Consider the following 27,214-nt stretch of genomic DNA (forward strand, 5'->3'; position numbering starts at 1 on the left):
TATTTAAAGGTGACATTCTAGCCTTGCCTGTTGTTTTAACCCTGCTCACGGCAGAGGGGGGTTTCCGAAGGGAAAGCTGCTCCGTCAGCTCCGTAACAGTGAAAGAAAGCTGATGATGGTCCGTATCAACAGCATGGTGAAATCCTGAGAAGTTTTCAGGTGACTGTTGTTGAGACACGGTGTTTGTAGGAGGGTGCTTTTGTGGGTGGGTTGGTTGGTTGGTTTTGAATCTGCCTGTGAACGTTACGCCCCTATGGAAGGAGAGCCAAGCAAGACTCAAGTGCCAGGCATGGCTGATGGCCACTTGGATCGTTTTGGTCCTTCGTCACAGTAGTTCAGGTGTGGGGCGTCTGCTTTCACCGAGCTCCGAGGCTGGAGAAGAGGGGAGGAGCAGCAGAGCGTGGCTCTGCCGGGGCTCTAACAGACCTCGCAGCAGGAGCAAGGGGCTCTGCCATTAGTAATGCCCATCTGAGTGTTCTTTTGCTTAGGGCTTTCCAAATAAATAAATTGCTAATATAAATAAAAATTTAGCTAAGTATAAGATTCTGATAAATGGCTCTGCTGAAATATCGTCAGGTAGTTGTCAGTGCCCTGCTTCTTGCCTGCCACCTGGAGCAGTAGAAGAACAAGTTACTAATACTGAGCTGAGTATATCAGAATATGGGAACTGGGTAAGGGAAGTAACTTGTTAGTTGTATCACTTCCCAGAATTTTAATAAAATTAGTGAAAAGGGAGTTTCTCCATAGGTGCTGTTTATCTTCAAAGCTTAATTCGAAATTGTGTTGAATTTAGATATGATAATATGGATAAGAGTAATGTTACTATCCTTTTTTAAATTAGATCTTAATTTCAGGGATATGATTTAGAAGTGATTAGTACGACTAAACTGTTTTTTCCTAAATATGAAAGCCTTCATTACTTTGCAGTGAGAAGCAAAGAACAGTTTTGTCTGATAGACAAGTAAGTGCACACTGAAAATATGTTGCGGTATGGAAAGTTCCATGATAAAAGGATCATCTAATACATTTGATAGCCACTAAACTAATACAGTATTTTTAAACACACAAATAAAGATGTTTTTATTCAAGCATCAAGAAAACTCTGTTTAAAAGAATGTGGAAGGAACTGAAGGAATCTAAAAAATAATCCAGCTTTACTTTTGCATTTTGATGAATGATCCAAAAAGATAAGATGCTTTTGATTCTGAAAGGAGTAGTTATAATTTATTGCATATCATTATTTTAGCTGACTTGGTTGTTAGAACATTTGTTGAATTAACATACTGTATTCATTCTTATTGTAAACATGGATACTTGCTCTGTGTTGCTCAGTTTTTCAGCACTTTTGACATTTTGCGTCCTACAAGAGTACCATGAAATTGCTACCATGGAATTTCCCTTTCGTAAAATCAGAATATGCTGCGGTTTATTCCACTGCCATTTACTGGAGAAATTGCCCTGCCGTTTACTCAGAGTACGCAACTGTAGTAAATAAATATAAACCAGTATTTATTTATTTGGATTTGCATAAATAAATGTAGATTTCAAGTAGATAAAACTTTATGCTATCAGAGATGTGGGGCAGAGTATTTATATGTGATACTGTCCATAGCATTCAAATAATTCCTGGTTACTCAAACAGTAATTAGTTATCTGGTATTAATTGTAGACAGGATTCTCTTACTCGCTCTTGTGTTTTCACTTGTTACATAGTTTAAATGTGGAAGCAGCCTGGGAGCTGCAGTGGTAAAGCTTTTAAGTCCTTTCCAAATGTTTAAATTTCTTTAGTGTTTACTCCATGAATATTTCATGGGTTTTGTGCCCATCTTTACAACTTCTTTCCACTACCGATGGATTAACGTGCAGAGGTAATGAAATTATCACAAGAGCGGGAGACTGAAAGGCAGCAAAGGGTGCAGCTTTTGATGCCCTATTTATTGCTGGTTTAAATTCTCAAGAAGTTAGTGGGTGTCTTTAAAGATAGCTGGAGCGATGTACAGGAAGAACGGAGTCTTGCGATACGATAGCCGGAACGGGACCTGGAGATGGGGTCATTCGCGCTCGACTCGTGGTGCTTCTTTCCTGTCGAAAATGAGGCATCATCAGAAAACAGAGTTTTGAAGAAGGAGGCTGGCTCATTTTACCTAGTATTTAAAAGCCAAAGGGATGCTTTGCTGGTAGATACTCAATGTCAAGGATTAGTTTGAAAAGCAGAACTTCAGAAGTTGGTGGCTTTGGCTTGAGGGTTGGACTAGATGACCTGTGAACGTCCCTCCCAACCCAAACCGTGCTCTGGTTCCATGAGTGCGGTGGCAGGCAGGGCTGAGCTCGCTCCAGCGGTGCGGCGGCTCTGGGATGGCAAACACAGCCGCAGTTCTCGCGTTTGCCGCCGCTTGCCGCCTTGGGTACTGCAGGCTGTGGACACTGCCTTGTCTTCCAAACCTCTCTTTTTCCTTTGCCCTTCCTTTGCTTATTTATATTTTTTTATTTGGGTTTGTTTTTCAAACTCTTCTCCTGGGTGTCAGCTGTGTATCTACTTCCTCTCCGCAGTCAGCCATGGTGAAGCACAGCGATTCTCTGCAGGATTCCCTTCCGAAAATAGTGTGGGAGGGCTTAGTCTGGGCTTTGTGACATCCCTGTTGGCGCAGGTGGTCTTCTCCTGCCCCGTCATTGCAGCAGAAGTTCAGCCGGACCCCAGGGATACAGGCTGGTGAGATGAAAACTGAGAAAGGAGGAGAGTTCTCCTTTTATTGAGTTAACTTGTAGGTTTTCAGTGTGTAGAAGCACGCACTGATGTGCAAGAGGATTAATTACAGTAACTCAATCACTGTTACATCTGGACAGAAAGTTCAGCAAACAGAAGTTTTTACAACAATAACAAAAAATTAATTTAAATACTCTGCTACTCACCCAGTCCAGACATTTCAAAAACACCTATGCCGACAAAAAGTTGGAATGCCTACCCAAAATACGTCACTGGAGCGTGTCTTCACCTTAGTGTCTGTCCAAAGGGCGGCAGGAGGACAGCCTGTGCCACACGTGCGTCTGTGAGTTCTGAGAGCTACCTGCTCTGTGGGGCAGGTGAGGAGCACTGAGAGACTGCAGTAGACATTGAAGCTGCTTCATTGCTCTTGGAAACGTGAACGGGCGGAGGAGGGATATGGAAGATACTCAACGCTGTCATGCATGATAGATTATTCCGTCTGAAGTATCCCTAAATTCATGTGGGAGGTCACCAGGCAGGTTGGCTGCGGAGGTTGGTGCAAGCTGGACTGAGATCTGCAGCAGAGACGTGCCTGCCAGCTCCTGCATCCGGCCCTGGGGGATGCGGTGCTCTGGTAGGAGCTGTGTGTAAGTGCCAACGCTGGGGTAAACTGGGAAACACTGGGGTTTGTGCCTAGAGGTGACAAAACACCTCTATTAAAGTTTGACCAGATTTCTGTTCATAATCATCTGTTTCATAACGTGGCACTATTTAACGTGGCGCTCGCTGTGTTTGCCATGTGATGGGTAAGGTCTGTGTCAAGATGCTGTGACAGCCACTTTTCATGCATAATAAATGTCAGGGGAGGTCGGGGTCCTTTGGAGGGCTGGGTGTCTGAGCCAACAGTTCTGATGCGACCCAGAGGCGCGTGTCACTGCCCACAAGCCCCTGGGGTCAGATTTGGCTGAGCACTGGCTGAAGGACAGTTGTGTGTCTGCTGAAGGGCCATCAGGAATGGAGGATGCACCCTGAAACCTAACCCAAATAATGGGTGAGAGCAGTTTAGCTGTAGCTTTGGAGAGGTGGAGGGTGAAGTTCTCAGTTGTCTGAGCAGAAGTTCAGACCTGTGAATAAATCCTGTGCTCAGATGAACAAGATCTCTGTTCTTGGTCAAGCACTGGAAGAATTTCAGCTACCTGACTTGCTGTCTAGGGCAAGCCATGCGCCGTGCCTTGTTAGCTTACTTTTGTGGAGGCAGAAAAAAGTGTTTTAATCACATTTTATTCATGGGCCATTTTGCTGTTCAGGTAAATGCAAAGGAACCGGTCCAGGGATGAAGAAAACCAAAGTTTGGGAGACAGTGGGAAGGAAAGATCACAGGACACTTACTGATGTGCATCCACACGCTGTTAGTTCCTTTTTTTCTTGTGGGTAGTTTTGTTTTTGGCACATGCAGAAAGCAGGAACATCGTAACCCGAAGGGAAATGGTGATATATTTCCAGAAAGAGCCGTTCAGACAACCGGCCCAGCAGCACAGGGAATGGAGCTGGGAAGAACCCGTGAGTCAGCCTTGGTGGGTGGCAGGGGAAGCACGAGGGGTTGCCACCATCCTCCTGGTGATAAATCCTCCTCTCTTCTCAGGATGGAAGTCACTGTTTAATTATATTTCTGAAAAATACCCTCGGGATGAGGTTTTTCGTGTGGCTGCGACCAGAAAGCCCTGTGGTTCTGGACCACGGCTCTCCTTGTGTTGGGGCAGGGGAAAATTTTCCCTGGCAGTGGCCACAGTACAGATCTGCTTTAAATGACATCTGCCTCTTCTGCGTGGATTTACTCATATATTTCAGTTGCCAATTTTTGAAGAAGCACCGATAAAAAAATAGTTCAGGTCAGTCTTTCAGTCTCCCATTTAAATCCCGCTTAACGTGTAGATAGTTTTGTTGGCCAAAGATCTTTCAGCCTCTGAGCCTCTGATAGCCCAAGCCTGTTTTTAACTTTCCTCTTACAATTTTTGGGCTGTGTTTATAAAACTACCGATGAAATATACTGAAGAAAAGTATTGAAGAAAATACAGGCGATAAATGAAAGCGTTTAAAACCCCACCGTGCCTAACATGCAGGCTCTGCAGAAGTGAAGCTGGTGGTGCGCTGCTGCAAGGCTTCGAAAACAGATGTGCCCGTCTGCGAGGAGGAAGGGACCGTTGGTGGGCTTTGACCTAATTTCCTTGGGAAATGGTAGGAGAGATGAGGTGGTGATGCAGGGGGGGCTCTGTCCTTAACTAAAGACATGCAGGCAGTGGTCTGGCAGGAGGTGGAGTTGCTTTTCTTCTGGGTTGGGTTGAGGCTTTCGGTGTCTGTCTGGGAATCAGTTTTCTGAAGACACCCCAAAAATGCAGCGTGAGGTACATCAGTTCTTCTGAAAGGAAGAGACGGGTGATTTTTGTGTTGTGTAATGAACTGAGGGAAATTTTCATTCCCTCGTGACTCAAACTTGTTGTTTTTCCCCACTTGTGTCATGGGTCTTGCCACCGAGCCAACGATGAGAACTAACACAAAACCTGTAAATCCTGCAGGATTCCGAGATACCACGTCTGGAATTTCTAAACTGCAAAAGTGAGCTAAAATGGCTCCTTTTTTTGCCTGTGAGGGGCGAAAATAGATATTTGTTTGTTTATCAGACCTTGGTTCCTGTGTAGTGTGTAATATTGCTAAATACCACACAGAGCTTGTTAAGCTGTTTCTGGTGGTGGACATTCATGGAATCACAGAATAGTTCCTCCAGATACTCCTTCCAACAGTGATTTTCTGCAACCCCGTCAAGTGATGGTTTCTGATTGCAGTCATCCCTTTCACTTTTTTCTTTATATACCACTTAAATGTCAAGTTTCATGCATTTTATTGCCTTCCCTTTCTTTGCATTGTTGCGTTGCCTTGAGATACCTTCTTTCCTGATGTGCCCCTCGTGCACCTAGGCCTCTGAGAAGTTTTTCCGTGCCCTGATAACCTGTTTGAGCATCCAGAGAGTTTCCAGCTGCTCACAGGATACAAACCCACACTTACATGGTTTTGCAGCGATCAGTTCTGGACGGTCGGTTTATCCATATTAGCTCTTTTGTATAAAATCGCAGGTGTGATGTACGCCTATATATTTACTGTAATTTTGTGCTTTCATTCTGTTTTATGTCGAGGCTTGTGGCAAGAGCTCTTCAAAAAGCCTTTGCTGCGAGCACGCGAAAATAAAGAGTTTCGGGAGGTGCGAACGCAGGAGGTGTTAGCAGCACCACTGCTGCAGGTCTCCGAGACCGCTGGAGGAATGGTGAAGAAACTGTTAAAGGCGTGTAAATGTAGTTTAAAAAGAGAAAAACCCACCAGCAGCAACAAAAATTGCCTTCGTTTTGGGAGAGTGTACATTGGTAGAGGACTTACAAGAAGTGCAGATAAAGGGGGCTAAGGAAGGCTGGTGTGATGATGGAGAAACCGGGGTGGTCTGGGCACCCAGGGTAGCCATCCTGGAGGATGCCCAAAGTGGGGACTGCTGCCTCGGCCATAAATTCCTGGTGTGAAGGCCTCATCCTTCCCTCTTAGCGAGGTCTCTGCCACCACTGTTACACCAGCCTGGGTTTATTCGTCTGGCTGGAAGGAGAAATGGGTGGCAGGGTTGGGCTGGGTGACCTCCAAAGGTCCCTTCCAGCCCAAAGCGTTCTGTGCTTTTGTGATTCTATGTTTTGCTTGCTGAAGGCTGAGGCTGAGAGTTTTGCTTTCTTAAATAAAACACGTTGGTTTTTTTTAATGATTTGTTGTGCTATGTATTGAATTGTTCAGTAGAATTAAAAGCTTACAGAATCATAATGAAACTGAAATGCAGTCACATGTATAAAAACACTTAACGGAAGGATGAGACTCGCAATTTATACCAGATATAAGAAAATTTTATTTTTTTAATCTCTGTTCTGAGCGTTTGTTAAAAGTCTCATTATTCCTTCTCATTCTTGTACTTACATATAATAAAATATATATATTATGCGTAACGTAAGCCACAGCAGACACTGGAGTTTGCACTGAGCCCTCCTGCCTTCCCCAGCGCCGTGCTCAGCCTGTGCTTTGCAGCCCAGTGCCGCCAGCAGCGGTGCTTTGGACGGGTGAACGAGATCTGTTTAGAACACGCAAAGTCTCTCTGGAGTCACTAAAGCCTGTACGAAGGGTGGCATTCTTGGGTGGTTTCTGTCTGGCTGAGAAACAGCTGCTGCGCGTGAGGGTACTGCAGGCAACCTTGTGAATCAGCTTCAAATTTAGCTTAGTATCTTGTGCCTGTTAGTCTAACTACAAGTAAATTCTGTGCTTGGCCAGTCATTCCAAAAGATATCCTTGATGTTCTCAGCAGCAGGTAGTTTGGTTGTGCTTTTGAGGGGGGGGAGGGGAAAGAGAAATAAAAAAATTGAACTTTCAGCTTTGCCTATGTGAAATAATTTGCGACGCTTTTAGTCAGTACCAGCAGAGAACCACAGATTTTTGATACACCAAGCACAGTTTCTGACCCAGATTAGGCAATCCGTGTCTGTAAGGTTGGACGTTTGCTGTGTTCAATCCGCAGACTCTACAGAGGAGAACAACCTACACAAGGACCTGCTGACTTCGATGCTGATTCTGCTCCTGGTCTTCATCATTTTCATTCTGTTGGCTGGCTATTTCTTCAGGTAGGTCTGTGTGGAGCTCTGCGTGCAGAACGAGCTCGGTCTTGTTTCGATATGATCTAACAAGGAAATGAAGCGCGTACTTACGGTGAGGCCGGAGCCTCCAGCACAGCGTAGGGCAGGGTGCCGCGGGCGGCGGTGGCTCCTCGGGGTGAAGATGAACAGAAAGAGCTTCTCCAGAATTACGTGGTTGGTGAAGACTGCTTTGGGAAAGTGCGCGTTCCCTTGCAGCAGAGTCGCTCAGATTAATGTGCTGTCTGTATTTCAGGTTCAGAAGACACAGGAAAGCTGTTGTCAACTCCGGGGACAAAAAGATGCCGAACGGGATCTTAGAAGAACAAGGTACGGAGAGATTTGCTTTCCTTCTCGCTGTGTACGCACACGCTCATTCGCCAGCTAAGAATTCAGTTATTCAGTTATGTTTGCTATTTATTGATAATAGAAGTTACAGGATTTTTATTATAGAGAAAATAGTTAAAAAAAATAGAGGTCCATATTTAAGTGTATGTATGTATTATCTTAACTTTCAGTTGTTGGCTTAAAGTAATTTTCACTTTAAGTTGCAATACAGCACATGCGTCTTTGTAAATATTTCTTGTGCTCTTTATGTATATTTTATTAGGATGCCAGCTGAGATCCAGGTTTCTGGCTCTATAATCTTTGTATTTAGAGAAAGAATTGCAATATTTCTCCTTAAAAGGGGAAAAAAGCCTCCTTAACTCTTTGTGAAATTATGGGCTGGTTCCTGAACATAAAGCGTGGGGACGAGATAGGGCAGTACTGTAAGCCAGCGGCACTAAAATAAAACGCTCTCAGGAGCTGAAAATGTTTCCCGCTGGCTTTTTTGGCGTGCTGGGTTTACGTCTGTTAGCGGGGAGCCCCTCGGGTGGGTTTCTCGGTGGGGCTCAGCTCCAACCTATCAAACATGGAGGAGCCATCTTGCTTATAAACTATTTTAGCCGTAACCAAGAGGGAAAACTCAATGACAAAAAGAATTACATCTTCATGCTGGTTCCGCCTCGCCGGGTGCGAACTGACGAGTGGGTTAACGAGCGCGGTGGCAGTCAGAGAGAAAGTCAAACCTCTAAATATACCCATTGGCTTCCTGTTCCTCGGCGCTGGGGCGCAGGAACCCCAGCGAGCGCGGGCCGGCGGTGCTGAACGCAGCCCCTGGTGAGTCTGCGTTTGCAGGTGGAGGTCGCCCCGTCGTCGTCAGCCTGTAGGGAAGTGGGCTGCCTGTCGGCTTGTCTGACAGCTGCAAATAAAGCTTTGCCTTCGCCAAACGGCGGGCTGAATCCCTCCGCTTCTTCCGGCCGTGCTGCCGGGCAGCTCGTGGGGTGCTCGTTTCGGTTTCCAGGTGGCCAGTGGTGGTCTGGAGGGGGGGTGGAGGTGTCCCTGTGCCAGCCGAGGACTGGGTGGCAAGAAGCGCCTGCAACAATCTGTCCCTGCCCCGAACTGCGCTGGTGCAGAGTGATTTCATGCGGGGCTGGGCTGGTGCTGGGTGAGCTGAGGTGACGGAGGGCAACGGCTCTTCTCAGCGTTTCTTCTCAGAGTTTCTGTTGTCTGCCAGGTTGAAGTTTTGGGGGTTTTGTTGTTTTTTTTTTCTCCTTTTACAAGTGAAATAATCTAGCGTATCTCTTCAGTGAGAGATACTGAAAGCTGTCCCTGCAGTCCCTGCCTTGTGGCAGAGCAGCTCTGGGTGCTCTGAACATGTTCCGTCTGAACATGAGGAAGAACTTCTTCCCTCTGAGGGTGATGGAGCCCTGGCCCAGGCTGCCCAGGGAGGCTGTGGAGTCTCCTTCTCTGGAGATATTCAAGACCCGCCTGGACAAGGTCCTGTGCAGCCTGCTGTAGGTGACCCTGCTTCGGCAGGGGGGTTGGACTAGATGACCCACAGAGGTCCCTTCCAACCCCTACTATTCTGTGATTCTGTGATTCTGTGATATGCTCTTTGTCAGCAGAAGGAACCTTCTCCTTTTCTAAATAAAACTTCGTCACATTTTAATCCGATTTGAATACAGAAACCATTAGTTTACCAGTCGTGGTTCTACCTGAATTTATTATGTTCTCAAAGAAGCCGCTTGGCCTGTGGTTTGGGGTTTTTATTGCATTTAAATCAGCTTTATCACCAACGGAAGTCGCATGTGAGAAGTATGTTTTGGCATCTTCCAGCGTAGAAATCAAATCTGTAGTTGGAAATAGCTTGTTGTCTGCTGCGCTGGACGGGTCTTTAACAGGTACTTTCCTTGTGCTGACAGAACAGCAACGGGTGATGCTGCTCAGCAGGTCTCCCTCGGGCCCAAAGAAGTATTTCCCTATTCCAGTGGAAAATCTCGAAGAGGAAATACGGATGCGATCAGCAGACGAAGGGAAACTCTTCCGGGAGGAGTTTAACGTAAGTCCTCGCGTGTGGAGCGGACGGCCGCATGGTGAAAAGGGGGGTGGCGAATCAGAACGCCTGCAGACATTAACAGTTCTTCTAAAAGGGTTTGGTGCCGGGTGCTGGCGTCTCGGGGCCTCAGCACTTGCTGTGCCAGTGTGCTGGTACTGCTTGTTCCCTTTCTCTGGACAAAATCATGAAGGATAACTGCTTGATGATATGGTGATGCCAGATCTGTAATGTATAAACAGTTTGACACTTGCAAGCGTTTAAAAAGTTCTTTAGTGTTTGCCTGAAAGGTGAAAGAGAGGAAAATGGAATATGAATCTCTCTAGCATTGATTTTTCTTGGTGGTGGTGGAGGGTTTTTTGGGGAGTCTGAGTGTTTCACCTCTGTGGGAAGTACTTAGAGGAGAAGACCCAATGTAGCCTTTAATATTGCCCTGGTGAGGTTTGACTAGATTTTGGTTTTTGGTAATTTGACCTTCTGCTCTTTGCTATCATCCCATCACTTCCCTATTTGCCGCGCCCTGTGCCCAGGCAGATACGTTTCTGTGAAGTATCTCAACGTCAAGGTGGTTGTTTTTTTTTTTTAAAGCATTGCTTTGGTCAGAAAGAAGATTTTATTTTCTGCCCATAAGCAGAGCTTCGGTCGCCTGTGGTCGTGCAGATGAGTCTTAACCGGAGTCTGTGGCGAGCTGCTGCAGAGCCGGTTTCTATGGAGAAGCCCGGTGCGATGAGTCCGCTCTCGCACGTCTGCGTTCGGGGGCCTTTTCCATACTTTTTATTATTTCTTTTCACTTCCCGTCACAGCAGAAGCAAGTTGCACAGAGCGGAAGCTTAAATGTCAAATACGGAGTTGTCAAAGCCGATGCATGCATTGATTAGACAGTCTGTTGAGTTACCTTCTTAATTGCTAGCATATTTATATCTGCAATTTGATGATATATTTAAAACACATAATTCCTCTGCCTTATCAGAGAGGGAGCATTGTGGAGATATTTATTGAAGTCGACAAAATGAATGTGAAAACTAATTTGACAGGATGCGCGCCTGTGAATTGTGACTCTCCTGATTAATTTGTTCTGCAGTTAGGAGCGAAACAAGCCATCTATTTTTATTTTTAAAACCTGCTTGGCTTGGATCATATTCTGCGCCATGCTGGGAGCCTGTAAGTTTCTGTCTGCACGCAGGCGCCGAGTCTGAGGAGCGGGGTCCGGTCCCCAAAAATGAGCAGTCTGAGCGGTGATGGTGCAGGAGGTCTGCCTGATGCTTGACGTGGGCTTTTTTCCTCGCTGCATCTCCTGTGGCCGCTCGCGTGGATATGTGAGCTGTTGGCTCAGGCCTGAGAGGGGAAGAAAAGGTGGAAGAGAGTTGAAAATCAGAGTGATTGATATTGTAGCACAAACCAGGAACGCTGGCAAGCTGGAAGGAAAGGGGCTGAGAAATCAGGACCCTTCAGCACAGACATCTGGCGATGTCCTCTCCTTCAGAGCATCCCCCAGCACGGGGAGGCCCTGAACTCGGCTCCATCCTCCCACCAGCTGAGGTGACACCTCTGGCTGCCCCTCGAAGCCGTAGCTGCCGAATCCTGTGGTTTTTGGATGGGTCCAAAGCTTTCCCCCTTGCCAAGCCATTGGGCGGGCACAGCTGAGCCATGGGGGACCCTGACCGCAGCCCTGGGCTGGGGATGCGCTGGGGGATCTCTGCCCGCTGCCGTGTTCGCCTCACACAGCCTGGTCCGACGTGCCAGGGGGTCAGGCGTCTCCAGCAACGCACGTACGCGGTCTCCGCTGTGAGTTTGGAATGGATTTAGGCCGAAAATGGCGGATCCTGTGAGCCAGTGGTGAGCAGGGGCTCGCACCAGCCAGAGAGGTTAGGGCCCAAGTGATTTTTCTGCTGAAAAGAAAAACAGAGAAGCACTGATAGATAAAGAAACGCAACAGACAGAAAGGGTTTTTCTCTTCAATTTGTGTGCCTAACGGTGTTCTGCAATACTTTTGATTTTATCCTTAAAGCCTACGTCACCCTGAAGAAGTACCTTGCCCTTGTTGCACTTGTACACTAACCAAAATAGCAGCGACTCCTTCTACCCTCGGTTGCTTCATCATTTTATTCTGTGTTTTCTTTGTGAGCATAGAGCACCTGGAAGAGCGTGTTCTTTCTAAACAGAAGAAAAAGGGAAAAAAAGAAGGAAAAAAACACCGTATTCCTTTGTGTGTGGGCCTTTACCTCTGTGTGCCATCCATAGATGAACTGGATGTTTGAAGTTATGATGGCTGGTTTATTGCTTTGATTTTCAGATTATTGGCTGAGAACTTTCCTCTAAGAATTGGATTTTGAGATTTTAATTTTGACTTAAGACGTCCCTCTGGTTCATGTAGTGAACAAAAAAAAAAAGAGAAAAAGCGGTGATGCTGGGGTAGGTGGAGCCTCTCGGAAAAGTCGAGAGATTCCGGGATTCCTGCGAAGCAGAGGAGGCTGCGGTGGCAGCAGATGAGACTCATCAGTTCCTCGTGAGTCGTGGGGTGATGGAGAGGACGTGATGGAGTGCACCCCTGATGAATCACATCCTCCGCGCCGACGATGGGTGGGAGCAGTGAACCGGGCCCTGTCCTTGCTCTGGGGTCCAAACCCCGCTTCGAGCAGGGCGGCGTGGCGTTTGGAGGCTTACAGGGAGACGTTGGGGCCTTGCAGGAGTGTGGAGCAGGGAATGGAGGGATTGTTTTCCCAGAGATAATTGCTTTTCATGTGTTTTTCGCATGAAGATGCAGAACTTGGATGACTGTTTATTGGGAATTTGTTGCCTGACTTTCAGAGTTCGAAGAAATCGTGCTTGAAGTGCTAATTATTTCTTCTTGCGCAAAACAAATTAAGTTTCTGTGTTTTCTAAATCGTAAATGTATTTTAATTAGCAAAAACATGGTCTTCATTCAAATAAGGAATTTAACAGTTTGCTAAAAGCAGCTTTCTTTTTCAGCTCTATTTTTTTTAACCTTCTCTCTCCTGTCTTTTACTTACATTCACAAGTTGATGTGATATATGAAAAAAAAAACCCCAACCAAACCCACAAATGCAAGTTGCTGTTCCCTCTGTGGTGGAGGAGAAGTCCTCCCAGTACCCCCACTTCTGTCCTAGGTCACCCTGACAACACGGATCGCTGCTCGTACAGGGAAATTCCAGGCCCTGCTCTCTGCCAGGCAAGCAGAGATAGTCGCTGCGACCTGTACGGTCGCTTACCATTTTTTTCCCTTCCTCTCTGTGATTCAGACTGGGCTGTGGAAGGAGGGTGGGAGAAGGTGGTTGTGCGTTCCCAAACCGCTGGGGTTTTACCCCGGTGGGATCCAACGTGCTGACACAGGCGTTTTTAGGAGTTCAATACGAGAAACTTGATGAAGCTCGATTCTCAGTCGTGCCATTCGCGGTGAGGGGCAGCTAAAAGCGCGGGGCGGGAGCCTTGTGCTGCATCTCTTGACGAACGATGCCTTTTCCGACTCTCGCCTTGCCCCAGGCTCCTGGCGCAGCCCGAGCTCAGCCGCATGGCCCCGTGGTGGTATCTCAGCAGCTTCTGCCTGGAGATGGAGGGGCTCCACCTCCTTATTCTCATCTTCACCCTCTTCCTCTCTGTTTCTTCCTTTCATTTGATTGCTCTGCAAGACTGCTTTTTCTTTTTTTTTTTTAAGCTTGACTAAATTTATCTGCAGTCTTCGATCTTGCTGATCACTTGCAGAATTTGACTTCTGCTCGTACAGCAACTTTCAGCGTTGAAAAATTGGGATTTTTTTTTTTTTCTTCCTCCCTTTCTGCTAGCGTTGGGCCCTCACCTGTGGATCTCGGCGAGATCCTGATATTTAATGTTCTTAGCAGTGAGCTCTTAACAATCAAACTCTATTTATGTTATTGAACCAACTGTTATTGCTAAAAGTAGCTGTCGGAGCCGAGCCGGAGGGCGCGGCGGATCGGCGCGGCTGGGTCACGGCGCTGTGAATCACCGCGGCAGATGGCAGCTGAAAGCAGCGGCTCAGAGTTTAACAATTTCCTAAATAACTGCCATCTCTGGTGGAAAATTTACTTATTTTTCAAAAACTGCTGAACTCGTTTTCTGTAGCGATATCTGCCAGGACGTGGTTTCCTGTTATAGAGTAATGAAAGTTATAGCGAAAAAAACCAGAATATGTTTAATCCTGTTGGATGCAAGGCGAGATGTATAAATGCAGATTTTCCCCAAGCTATGCATAGACAATAATTAGCTGTTTTCTAACACATTGACTGTTGTATTTTTTTTTTTTTCCAGTCATTAACACCTGGATATGTTCAGGGAACATTTGAAATGGCAAATAAGGAAGAGAACAGGGAGAAAAACAGATATCCCAACATCCTGCCATGTGAGACATTACTTTTTCTTTTAAATCCGACAATTAACTCTGGCACTGAGCTTGCTGGTAATAATGTTCATTTGCTGGTAACGTTCACGTAGTGTAATTTCACTGGTCACAAAGGTTCCTCAGATGTTGTTCATGCGAAACCTGCTTTGCCATGGCGTGTCTCTGGCGTTGACCATCTCCTGGCAGGTTTTCCTGTCGTGGCTATCGGGTGCTGCGCTGTAACGCCGTCGCTCTGACGGGCTGCTACCAAATTGCACTGTGGCAGGTGGATATTTTAGTGCCTCGGGTTAGTTTTTGGGCAATCAAATATGGCGAAGTTTGGCTTCCCGTATTGCAGAGCTGCAGTCCCAGTGACCTGGGAGCAAAGCAAGATGTTTGGGGAGAGCTTCTTGGTGCGAACGAGGGGCAATGCAGAGAGAGCTGGTTGGGAAGGGCGTGCTTGGCCTGGCCTGCTGCTAGCAAGGCAGGAATGGATTCCGGGCTGATTCACACGCAAACGTGCTCGTGATGTGTTTACTTCCAGATGATCATTCCAGAGTGATTTTGACCCAAATCGATGGAGTCCCACTTTCAGACTACATTAATGCCTCGTATATAGATGTAAGTTGACAATTTTCCATTGTCGGCCAAACGGCAAACTTTGTGAATTAAATAAGTGTTGTTCCACTAGCGTGCATTGGCATTTCATCTTCTAACTGCTATGATCTTTATTTCCATAGGGTTATAAAGAAAAGAATAAATTTATAGCAGCGCAAGGTAATTTAGTCTCATTTCTCTATTCTGTACATCTTATGGCCAGACATATTTAATTTCAGACGTGTTTTAAAGGTTATTTTCAGCTGCCAGTGGTGGCCAAATGTGAGGTGGGATTTAGAGCTTACAGTTTAAACAAAATTAAAGTGAGCGTGAGGTAGGGAGGGTTGGACTAGATGACCCACAGAGGTCCCTTCCAACCCCTACCATTCTGTGATTCTGTAACCCACTGCCTTAAGACCCGCAGGTCGTGCTCTGAGCAGAGGCTCACCTGCTCTCCTCCACCCCTGCTTAGCTTCTCTTTTTTTATTCATCTACATACTGGGGGGGTTGAAAAATGAAGTCTCCTGATAATACAGTCTGTCTAAGCGATCCTGAGACAGAAATTAGCATTTTCACATGAATTCTTATGCTGTATTTAGTTGTAAATTTGGGGAGCTTTGTCGCCGCAATCCCAGACACAAAGCTATGGGTGCCCCCGCCCTGCTGAAATGCTCCTGTCCTGCCCAGCCCGAGCTGCCACGGGACCTTGGCGTGGGGGGGGGGCTGCAGAGTAGAAGCCCCAGACAATGCTCCTGCCATAGCCCACCCAAAAGAGCAGTAATAATACTTCAAGAGAGGAAGCAACTGCTAGAAATGTAGATTTGAGTGCATACGATCGTGTAGAAGAAAATACGGTATATTTATTTTTAGGAAATATGTGGCGGATTCAAAACCTGAGCGGTCTGTCCTAAGCAGGGATCTGGGTGGGCACCCGGCGCGCTGGGGCAGGGGGTGTTCACGCTGGTCTCCGTCAGCCCTCCTGAGCAAAGCCGTGTTCCGTCCGCAGGACCGAAGCAAGAAACAGTGAATGATTTCTGGAGGATGATATGGGAGCAGAAGTCGGCCATCATCGTCATGTTAACCAACCTGAAAGAAAGAAAAGAGGTAAAGAGCTTTCAGTTTGCTCCGGGATGTCTCGACGAGAGTGTGCTCCAGAAGCGGTCGTGGCTGCTCGGCGTCTGCCCAGTCGCCTTTCTGACCACTTCCTTCTCCAGGTCCCGTTAGCACGTCTGCCTTCCTGCTCATTAATGTCATTTTCATCTCCAAAGTATAAATTTATAGGCGTAGATCTCAAGGAAAAAGTTCCCATAGCTGACTTTGTCCTGCGTAGCCCGTAGCCAAAGGCAATTTCTCGTGCCTGTGTTTTTGTCCCGGCATAAGGCTGTGCTTGTGGGTGGGTTTGGTCGGAAATGACGATAAAAACTTTATTCATTTTTCTGAGAGTTAGGCTTCAGAATTCTTTCTGGCACATGCATGTAACAATTAAAGAAGAACACTGTTTTCTCGTGAGAGCGATGCCATTCCTTCCTGGCCCCGTCCCTCCTCGTGCGCGTCTCGCTCCCCCCGTTGCGCCAGACTTTCTACGTGTGCTGGCCACATGCTGCGACGCACCCAGCAAGCCTGAAACGCTTTAACTTCATTCCCGCTTCGCAGACTGGAGAAGCTAAGTTAAAACGTTAAGGAAATGTACTATCAGAAACATAAAAGATGCTTTTAAATTATTTTCTTTTCCCCTGGGGGACAGTTTGCCACGCTGAGCGTGCTGCATCCTTATTTGAAATACCTGAAGTCCTCAAAAACATGTGTCCAGGAACCGGACCTTGTTTCCCTGGTGACTGCACCTAAAGCTTAAAAACAGAGCCAAGACATCAGGGTCCCCACAGTTAGGCACCCCCTGACAAAAAAACCAAACCAAAACAAAAGCTGTTTAGGTCTGGCTAGGTTAAAAAGCAACTTCGAAGGTGTTCTCACCTCCTCTGCAGAAATTTGAGCAGCAGTAGCACCAGCACAGTGTTAAAGCTGTAGTGTGCCAGGTGAGAAACTCCTCTGCATGCTGATGCGCACTATTTTCAAATATCTGCGTTGTTTTATGAGCGACCAACAGCGAAAGAAATGAAATAAAACTCACTGTGTGTCTGTACAGGAAAAATGTTACCAGTATTGGCCGGACCAGGGGTGCTGGACGTACGGGAGTATCCGCGTGTCGGTGGAAGACTGCATCGTTCTGGTGGACTACACCATCCGCAAGTTCTGCGTGCAGTCGGTAACTAACAGTGATGCCCTTACTGGCTCTTCCTTTTCATTTTTAAAGCAAATTGGTTCAATGTCAGTAGTTGCAATTGCTTCAAAGAAATGCAGGAGTTCGTTAAAGGTGCTTGCAGATCGTGGAAGGTGTGTGGCACCTCTCCTGGGCGGGTGAGCAAGCTCCGTGGGCCAGCAGACACTGCTCCCGCTGCTGTTTCATGGATTGCAAGAGGTTCTGCTCGTTTTTCTTCTCACCTGTAGCCAAGGGCCACAGAAAATCCTTCCTTGTGACTGTCGGGGAGGGAGCACAGGAGCAGTGTCGTGACCTTTTTGGGGACAAAACGAGAGGACTTCACAAGGGTGTGTAGTGATAGGACAAGGGGGAACAGCTCTAAGCTAAAAGAGGGCAGATTATGATTAGATATTAGGAAGAAATTCTTCCCCATGAGGGTGGTGAGGCCCTGGCACAGGTTGCCCAGAGAAGCTGTGGCTGCCCCCTCCCTTGCAGTGTTCAAGGCCAGGCTGGATGGAGCTCTGAGCAGCCTGGTCTGGTGGAAGATGTCCCTGCTCATGGCTGGGGGGTTGGAACCAGATGATCTTTAAGGTCCCTTCCAACCCAAAACATTCTGTGATTCTATGACAAATGGCATAGATGAATAAAGGAGTGAGTTTGGATATGCTTGGGTATTTGGAGTAGTCTATGGGTCTTAGTTGGCCGATGTCAGCCAGCATTCCAGCTTGGTTGCTGTTGTGTCCTGGTCTCTGGCACAAGGAAGAGCTTTGGATCGGGAGAGAGGTGGTGGGGATGGCTTTGCTCTTGTCCACAGCGCGCAGCCTTGTACGGGAGCAAATTGCTAGAGATCCTCACCCCCAAAGGGAGGGCTGCCGTGCTCGTAGTGCAGCGACCGTCAAGTTCAGATGGAAGACTGAAGGCAGTGTGGGCTGGTGAGCGGGGATAAACCACGCAGAGCTGTGCAGAGCTACATGGAGAGCGCAGAACCCCGCAGAACACGGGTGGGTTCATTCAGAGTTACGGATTCCCCGCTGTGAAGCAGCCTCTGCTGCCAGAGCGTGCAGCTCGCCTGGGTGTGACTGGCGATCGCTGATGAGGCAGCGCTGATAAGGGCTACAAAGATGATGAAGGGGCTGGAGCATCTCTCCTGCGAGGAGAGGCTGAGGGAGCTGGGCTTGGTCAGCCTGAAGAAGGGAAGGCTGCGAGGGGACCTCATAAATGTTTATAAATATCTGCAGGGTGGGTGTCAGGAGGATGGGGCCAGACTCTTCCCAGTGGTGCCCAGCGACAGGACAAGGGGCAATGGGCACAAACTGAAGCAGAGGAAGCTCCAGCTGAACACGAGGAAGAACTTCTTCCCTCTGAGGGTGACGGAGCCCTGGCCCAGGCTGCCTTGGGAGGCTGTGGAGTCTCCTTCTCTGGAGATATTCCAGACCCGCCTGGACGCGGTGCTGTGCAGCCTGCTCTGGGTGACCCTGCTTTGGCAGGGGGATTGGGCTGGGTGACCCACAGAGGTCCCTGCCAACCCCCACCATGCTGGGATTCTGTGCTTCTGTGATTCTGTGATAAGGATGCTCAGAAGAACTCTGCTCGGAAAGGGAAAGGAGGAATGGGACAGAGATGGGCGCACCTTGGATAAGCTGACGGGCCAGGAGGGTGACGACCGGACTTGGCTGCCCTTCACTTGTTGATCTCTGCTGCAGAGTATGTGTTTGCAGGGTTTGGTTATCCGTCGACGGAGACAAGGCAACCTGACAAAACCAGTTGGCTTTCTCCAGTTTGGCTGAATGGCCATGACCTTGGCTAACGGACTGAAAGCCTGTGAGACAAGGAACGCTTTCTAACCCGAAGGATAGGTTGTGGTTAGTGGATGCGGGCGAAACGATGCCGAGTCCTTGCTGCTGTAGCCTCTTCTCTTTCGTCCTTGAAGAGCAGGCAGAGCGTGAACCTGCTGGTTGCTGACCATCGGAGGTGTCGCCCTGCTCACGTTATTCATACGCGATACGGCTAAAGCTGGCGCTTGGCGTCTCACAGCGACGCAGGTCCGGAATATTTGGGCTGAGTTCTGAGAGCCTCATCTGAGGCTGCTAAAAGAAGTGTGGCGAGGACTTTTTTTAATCCATTATTAGCATAAATTGCGAGTCATACTCTTTGCAATCCTGTCCTGGGATTATTCCAGTTTTCACTGCAAAGATGCATTCTAATAATATATGGTAATTTTACTCTGTGTTTATATTTTACGTACGCTGTAAACTTCTAGTCCTTCAGTCAGGCTCTAAGTGTTGCAGGAATTAAAGTCATAAATAACCACAGCAGTTTGTTTATAAATCTTTGCATGGAAAAATGAGATGTCAGACTCAGAGTCTGTGTGTTCCCTGCAGCTTCACGATGGTTGTAAAGCTCCAAGGCTCGTTACGCAGCTTCACTTTACCAGCTGGCCTGATTTCGGGGTGCCTTTCACGCCTATTGGGATGCTGAAATTCCTGAAAAAAGTCAAAACGTTGAACCCTGCCCATGGTGGACCCATTGTGGTTCACTGTAGGTACGTATGTGCTCTGCAAGTCCTGCTCTTAGCTTGGCCTGAAGGTAGGTGTAGAGTACCAAGGCTAAATGTTCATTTTCTGCTAATAGGCTATGAAGTTTGTGTGTGTATTTATGTATATATATGAACACATACATATATTTTATATATATATATATATATATGAAGGGCAATAATGTGCTAAGCTTTTTGAGAGCCCAGGGTAAAAACAATTTCAAAAGATCTGTCCCTGCTGTCACTTTAATTCCCAAGCAGAAGTTGTTGGTTTGTTTTTTTTCTTATCCAGGAGTGATAGCCAGTGTTTGATGTCAATATGTTCTTTGTCAGAAAAACAGACTTGCAATACAAATCTGCGGCCTTTGCCACTAAATGCTCCGCTGAGAATTCATCCTCCACTTCTCCCACAATAAAATTGCAGTTTGCTATGTAAATTATCCACTAAATGCCTGGAAAGTTTTGAATAAAGACTGGCATTGAAGAGACTTAAATGCTGCAGTTTGAACAATGTACTGCGTGCCGGTACGGAACCGATTCCCCCTCCCTCGGCCACACACACACACGAGCTTCCTGCTGCTGAAGGCTGGTGCACAGCGGTTTGAAATCTTTGTTAATGAAACCACAAACAAACTCCAAATCACTTTTAAAAGAATAATTGCAATCTCTATAGCAACTGTAAGCTCAGAACTCAGCAAGAAGTGTCTTTTTGGGAGCAATTATCATAGCAAGGCTGGAATGAAAAGAAAAAATAGCAGCTTTGTCTCTCTGGGGTTTGTTTTTAAGGAAATGGTTGTAGATCCACGTATTTGTTTCTTTTCCGCTTGCTTGTGTCGGGCAACTGCAAATACTCTCCAAGAGTCCTTGAAGTGTGTACTACTGAAAAAGAGCAGGTTTGTCCTGACCAAGCCAGCCTTTTCCTTTCTTCGTTTCCATCCAGACCTTCCCTTGCTAGGATTCATCTTCTCTCCCAGGTGTCATCTATAAGAGGCTTAAAGAAAAGTTTTAAATGGAAAAAAATATATTTTAGTAGCCTCACGTAGTCTTTCCTTGGAGAAACCCACAATGTTTTTTTGCCACGAAGTTCTGTGGAGACTCGTATTGGATTTGAGCTTTATTTTGCACCAGTAGGAAATTCTGTACTTAGTTTAATCAGCAGGACTAAAGACAAAATAAAGGAAAATACAAAATATCTTAATAAAAATCTGCAGAAATTTAAATGTAATGGTCCAAGAGAACGCAGTAGCACCGTTACGTGTCAGCGCGGGGGGCTAGAGCAGTACTGCAGCCTGCTTTAGAAATACAGAACAAGAGAGGTGACACTTAATTTCCGTTACGGTTCAGGATATGACACTACTGAATTGTTGAAAAAAGGAAAGGGAAACTCAGTGATAGTGAGTAACCGTCCGTTTTTAGTGAGCGTTTATAAAATATCACCCAGTCATTCTGAGCAAAAAAACACTCAATTGGAATTTTTTTGGAAGTTAGTAAAGGGCTAATTCGGTGTTTGGAAGTAAGGAATTGCAGATAAAAGGTGTGTGGGGGGGTGTCCTGCCAATTTTTTTCCCCCAGAATTTTTCAGAAATACATTTCTTCGGTGAGCAGAGCGCTGCGTTGAGGAAAGGCTGAGTAAGGGACACCCTAGAGCAGGTGAAGGGTGGACAGAATCAGGGGACTTCCAAGGCAGACGTGAAGGATTGAAGGATTATTGAATTGAGTGCAGATCTGAAGTAACGGGGGAGGACAAGGATGTGTAAAAAGGGGTGGAATCCGCAAAGGGGAGAGAAGCGAGGGACAGGGTGAGTGTGGGGCTGGGTGGGTAGAAGCTCCCAGGACTGGGCGATGAAGGACAAGTGTGGACTGTCAATGAGTGTCCCGTGCCCAGAGGTGGTTTCCAGCACACGTCAGGAAGAGGGAAAATCTCGCTAAACTGAGAGGCGAGACCATAGGACTCGAGGTGGACTCATCCGTGGTGGCAGAGGTCAAATGTGAATGAAAGGAAGCGAGAGGGCAGGGAGCCTTGGCCACCGTGGGGTGGACGCTGTGGTGGCCCGCGGTCAGTGGCCGCAGAGGGGCCATGGGGACGTGGCTGGGAGAGGAGAGTGGGGAGCCTGCCAGACTGATGGTGGGACACAGAGGGGTTTGGAGGCTGAAGAGGAGCCTGCCAGACAGATGGTGGGACACAAAGGGATTTGGAGGCTGAAGAGGAGCCTGCCAGACTGATGGTGGGACACAAAGGGATTTGGAGGCTGAAGAGGAGCCTGCCAGACCGATGGTGGGACACAAAGGGATTTGGAGGCTGAAGGTTGTAGTGGGCTTGTTCACCAGGAAGGCATTGGGTGAAGTTTTGGTGGGGTCTGCCTGTCTCCATCGTCCCTCCAGACCTCTGGGAGAGGAGGGCTCGGGGGCTTTGCCTTCACGTAGCGTTTGCTGTTGCAAGTTCGCGTGCCTGCACATAAGCTGAGTCTTATTATTCATGCAATCATTTTTTTCTGCTGCTGTTTAAAACCTGATGTTTCCTGGCTGGAAATGGATGGTATCTTCGGGCACGCTGGGATAGGGGACAGGTTTTTGTCGCGTTTCAGCAGGTGTCTGGGGCCGCTGCAGCAGCTGCGGTACGAAGTCAGCTGCCGGGAGGGTGGAGGAGAGCCCTGCCTGCCTGGCCCAGGATGCCGTGCCCTTTTCCTCGGGAAGGGAGAGCCGGGAGTCGCTGGAGCGGGCTCATTCCTGACGATCGTGCTCCCTCTCGCGGCCATGGAAGGATAGATATTAAAAAAAATAAAGTCTTTCGGGATGATAGCGTTAGGAAGCGTAGAACTCACAACAAGTAACTATTATCTAATTGGCAAGTGACAGCAGCCGTGCAGAAAAGAGCAGAAATCACGAAAAAAAAATTAAAATACCATCTTACACTGAATTATTGTACCTGGTCAAGCAGATTTTTTTTTTCCAAAGTTCTTTTCTAATATAATTTTGATCTTACCTTTTCAGAGCTGTTAAAGGGTGACTTTTTATGTTTAAAACTTAGCTTTTTGTTGCTGTCATTGCTAAAATAAAAAAATGACATTGGGTTTTTCACAGGGAGCATTTCGCTCCAGTGTAACTGGCACAAGCTGGACCTGTGCGATTGCTGTAGCAGTCCCTGCAGACCCAGCAATTCAACTGAGATGTTTGTTCGCTTGTTGTTGTTTCCTTCTGAAGCGCTGGTGTGGGCCGCACGGGCACCTTTATCGTTATAGATGCCATAATAGACATGATGCACGCGGAACAGAAAGTCGACGTGTTTGAGTTTGTTTCAAGAATCCGCAATCAGCGGCCGCAGATGGTTCAGACTGACGTAAGTGGGCTTTAATCGGTTGAAGTTACATCTTTTCACGGTCAAAAAAGAATACGCTTGTGCATTACAACCTCATGCACCAGTACAGGCTTGGGGTGGACCTGCTGGAGAGCAGCTCTGCGGAGAGGGACCTGGGTGTCCTGGTGGGTGACAGGTTAACCATGAGCCAGCAGTGTGCCCTGGCTGCCAAGAAAGCCAATGGGATCCTGGGGTGCATCAAGAAGAGTGTGGCCAGCAGGACGAGGGAGGTTCTCCTTCCCCTCTACACTGCCCTGGTGAGGCCTCATCTGGAGTACTGTGTCCAGTGCTGGGCTCCCCAGTTCAAGAAAGATGAAGAGCTACTGGAGAGAGTCCAGCGGAGGGCTACGAGGATGGTGAGGGGACTGGAACATCTCCCCTACGAGGAGAGGTTGAGGGAACTGGGCTTGTTCAGCCTGAAGAAGAGAAGGCTGCGAGGGGACCTTATAAATACCTACAAATATCTGAAGGGTGGGTGTCAGGAGGATGGGGCCAAGCTCTTTTCAGTGGTGCCCAGTGACAGGACAAGGGGCAATGGGCACAAACTGAGGCACAGGAAGTTCCGTCTGAACATGAGGAAGAACTTCTTCCCTCTGAGGGTGACAGAGCACTGGAACAGGCTGCCCAGGGAGGTTGTGGAGTCTCCTTCTCTGGAGATATTCCAGACCCGCCTGGACAAGGTCCTGTGCAGCCTGCTCTGGGTGACCCTGCTTCGGCAGGGGGGTTGGACTGGGTGACCCACAGAGGTCCCTTCCAACCCCTACTATTCTGTGATTCTGTGATTTCCACTCTGATGTGCATCCCAGTATGTCCCGTTCTGTTGCACACCTGGGTAACTGGGAAATGAACAAAGCTTGGTAAGAAGGGTGGGGTTGGAGAAGAAGATAGAGGCATGTGAGGACCACCATAAGGCACGTTATCTTTAGGTATCGTGTCCAGGTTTCCTCCTGCACGAGAGCATGAAATCTTAGAGAATTTAAGCGATGTAACAGGCAAACTCAGTTCTAGCTTAAGGGCTATTTTGAGAATTTATTAATTTATTAAAATTTATTATTGTGTGCCAAAGGAGATAGATGGAAGTGCCAGAATTCAGGGTTCCACTTCCTTGCTTTGCAGTATGCTCATACGGCTGTTCTGTCCCGGTTCCAGATGCAATACTCCTTCATTTACCAAGCCTTACTTGAATACTACCTCTACGGTGACACGGAGCTGGATGTGTCATCCTTAGAAAAACATCTACAGACATCGCACAACGCGGCCCCAAACCTCGTCAAAATTGGGCTGGAGGAAGAATTTAAAGTAAGTACGAAAGGCTGTTGGGTTTCTAAGCGTGGAAGCACTCAGGCCGAAAAGACACTTCAAAAGCAGGGAGAGTGTGACCTTAAAGGAGAAGGTCCGTCAAAACGGAGCAGCTGGTTTGATTTTGTGCTTGCTGCGGAGTCGGTGAATGGGGCCTTGCTTAACATCCTGTTCTGCAAACGCTCGTTCAAAGCTGCAGCGGTGCTCGGACCTTTTCCTATATGCCTTCTGTTTGTTTATAGAAGAAAAAAGGAATTATTCTTTCAGTCTGGTACAAGATGCCTGATCAGATAATGCTGGAAGAGGGAGGTGGGATACGTGCACCTAATTTGCATCTCAGAGGGCTTGTTAACTCCGTGAGGACTGGCGGCAGAGGGGATTGCAGAGAACGTATGCAGCTTGTGCTGAATATCCAGACCTGTCAAGAAAGAAAAGGAAAAAAGTCATTTCTGTTTAGTGGAGAACCCCAAACGCAGCAAGCAGTCATGCTGGTTGGTTGTGACCTTTGTTTAACGTGGACTTTGTGGTCCTGAGGAAATAGTTAGAACTTCTCTATGACTTCTGCTGTGCCAAAATACTTATTCTATATATAGATCTAAAGCATTAAATGACATATAGGTATTAACTAGAGTCTCTGTTGCCTTGAAATGATTAATTTCATCGGAAATTAGGAGCTGGTAAAAAAAAAATGACATAAAAATAAGTCTGATGATATAGCGACAAGTTCAGAACTCACAAGGATTGGTCCGTCCGAGGGAAGGAGGCAAGTGAGAACGCTGACTGGTCTACTATTTCCAGAATTCCCAAGTTTGTTTTTGCTGCCCGCTGTGCCAGCAGTGCTGCAGTAAAGCGCAGAGCTCAACGTTTAGTTCTGCTGTGTGTTCTGAAAAGCACTGAGATGGCCCAGGAGCACTGAGCCCGCGTGCACCAAAAAAGCCCCGGCAGAGCCGTGTTGTACCCGGTATGAGACCCCCTGGCATAAACTCTGCTGAACAGTGTTAGAGGGCAGCTGAAAAGTGATTTCTCAGCGGGTAGGCATTTCTTTTTAATTGTTTATTGGCAGTACTAGAGATTTTACTGGAACTGGGATGTGCTCCTGGAACTCAGTACATGGTAAATACATGCCTGAAAATCTGCTTGCAGTTTGAAAATTGAATTAATTTTAATTTAAATTGAATTTACATTAAATAGCTGCTGACATGCAACTGCGTAGCTATGACTGCTGTCTGAGAAGTGCCACCCCAGCAGAAGCAGCCTGTTGTTGTTGTGTTGCCTTGCACAATCTTGCGGGTGTGTGATCCGTACTATAAATAAAGTGCTGGGGCAAGAGCAGTGTTTGCCTTCCGTGTCCTGGGAATGCTGTCGGGGCATACGGAATAAATAATAAGGAACATGGGTCCCTTCGCTCGGAAAAGCTTGAAAACGTTGAAGCTGGGGTTTTGAGCCAAGGTGCAGGAGTTGGTGCGCGGCGGTCCCTGAGCCGGGGTGACCTTGCTCGGCCGGGCAGCGGGTGGTTGCCGCGGGGAAGGCACCGTCCGGGACCGAGGGAGCAGGCTCTTAATGCTCTGAACGGATTTTGATCATGGTGAGAGGAACGAAATGAATCTGAATGTGAAGGAAGTGAAGTCTGTGACAGAGTTTTTTGGCACCTGGGAACAGGGTGGAAACGAGAAGGCTGTTGGCAGCTCTCCCCATCGGGGGCTGCTGCGGCGGGCGGCGTGCTGCTCCGTCTGCCTCCGCTTAGGAAAGGTGGGAAAGGCAAAAATAAAACTTAATGCTGTAAAATGGCACGCAGAACTTTTTATGAAAAGGTATTTTCAAAAGCAGCTGATTTTACGGAACTGAATTTCCAAATGTCACCTTTAAGGAACTTGGAGCTTTGCAAAGGGAACGGATACTGCCGTGCTGCTGAAAGCCGCGCTCGGGCTGTCCACAGGCATCTTTAAAACACCAAAACTGAAAAAACCCAACAGGTTAAAATCTGCTGTCATGGTATTGCCCTTAAACTTTATTGATATGCTCTGGTTGTGTGTTCAGATTCTTAAATATTTACCAGTATGAAAAAATGACATGACTTATTCTTCGTTGTCCTGTCTATAAAATATAATTAAGTGACTTTTGTGACAAGCTGGTCTTGCTTTGGCTGTGCTGCTGTTTTGTACCCGATGGAGTCACTTCAGAACCCTCTGGGTGCAGGGTACGGTGAGCGAGAACCGCTTCCGTCCCGCCGAGTCCTCACCCTCATTTCTGTGTTTTATTGCAGAAGCTGACAAACGTTCGGATAATGAAAGAAAACATGAGAACCGGCAATCTTCCCGCCAACATGAAGAAAGCGAGAGTCATCCAGATCATCCCATGTAAGAGGTCAACTTTTTATGTAGAGAAACAAGCGCTACGAATACCCGGTTGCCCTGAGGGCACCTCTGTGCTGACACCAGCGCACCTCGTAGCAGAGCTCAGCTCTGTGGGGAGAACGCAAGGACAGCGGCCCTGCCCGGGTTTGGAAACTGGAATTCTGCAAATAAGGACTGCGAATGTCTCAAAGAGAAAAAGTTTTAACGTCTCTGCCTGTGAAATTCAAATCCTTTCCAAAGCTGTTGTAGTGTCCAGCGTGGTAGTTTTGGGGTTTGCTTCGTTTTTAGCTAGAACACTTTTTTGGGTGTTTCCGTTAGCCGTCGCCTTGGTGTTGTCCTCTCCGCAGGCACGACTGCTCCAAAGTTTCTAGAGAACCCGATAATACAAGCAGTGCTATCTTCTCCTTAGGCAGTGTAACGCCCACAGAAAGTGTCTGCAAACAATTTAATGGATGGTTTTTTACTTTACCAATGTAAAATATCTTATGATCAGGTATTTTTCAGGACTAAATTAAATAATTCAGCAGTTTCACCTTTTAAATCACTGCATTTTCTGTGTGACCGCTTGCGTGGCCTGGAGCAGCCCCGCAGTGTTTGCACCTGAAAAGGAAAGTTCCAGACCTTTCTGGCTGTGTCCTCTGGGAGAGGAAAAACAGCAGTGGAAAAACCAGCACCCTC

The 27,214-nt window shown here is 47.3% G+C and overlaps 1 protein-coding gene across 5 annotated transcripts in view; it reads left to right on the top strand.

The window, feature by feature from the left end:
- Positions 1-27,214, top strand: part of PTPRE (protein tyrosine phosphatase receptor type E) — a 106,868-nt gene that overhangs the window by 70,399 nt on the left and 9,255 nt on the right. For all 5 annotated transcript variants that reach the window (XM_075423924.1, XM_075423926.1, XM_075423927.1 and 2 more), the window contains exons 3-14: positions 7,296-7,398; positions 7,664-7,737; positions 9,654-9,790; positions 14,069-14,159; positions 14,683-14,759; positions 14,879-14,915; positions 15,742-15,839; positions 16,879-16,998; positions 19,374-19,534; positions 22,730-22,865; positions 24,033-24,182; positions 26,446-26,539. In XM_075423924.1, the coding sequence (XP_075280039.1) occupies positions 7,296-7,398; positions 7,664-7,737; positions 9,654-9,790; positions 14,069-14,159; positions 14,683-14,759; positions 14,879-14,915; positions 15,742-15,839; positions 16,879-16,998; positions 19,374-19,534; positions 22,730-22,865; positions 24,033-24,182; positions 26,446-26,539 (1,278 nt within the window). The remainder of the gene's footprint in view (positions 1-7,295; positions 7,399-7,663; positions 7,738-9,653; positions 9,791-14,068; positions 14,160-14,682; positions 14,760-14,878; positions 14,916-15,741; positions 15,840-16,878; positions 16,999-19,373; positions 19,535-22,729; positions 22,866-24,032; positions 24,183-26,445; positions 26,540-27,214) is intronic.

This window comes from Opisthocomus hoazin, chromosome 6 (genome assembly GCF_030867145.1).
Source record: "Opisthocomus hoazin isolate bOpiHoa1 chromosome 6, bOpiHoa1.hap1, whole genome shotgun sequence".
In the NCBI taxonomy this organism is placed as follows: domain Eukaryota; kingdom Metazoa; phylum Chordata; class Aves; order Opisthocomiformes; family Opisthocomidae; genus Opisthocomus; species Opisthocomus hoazin.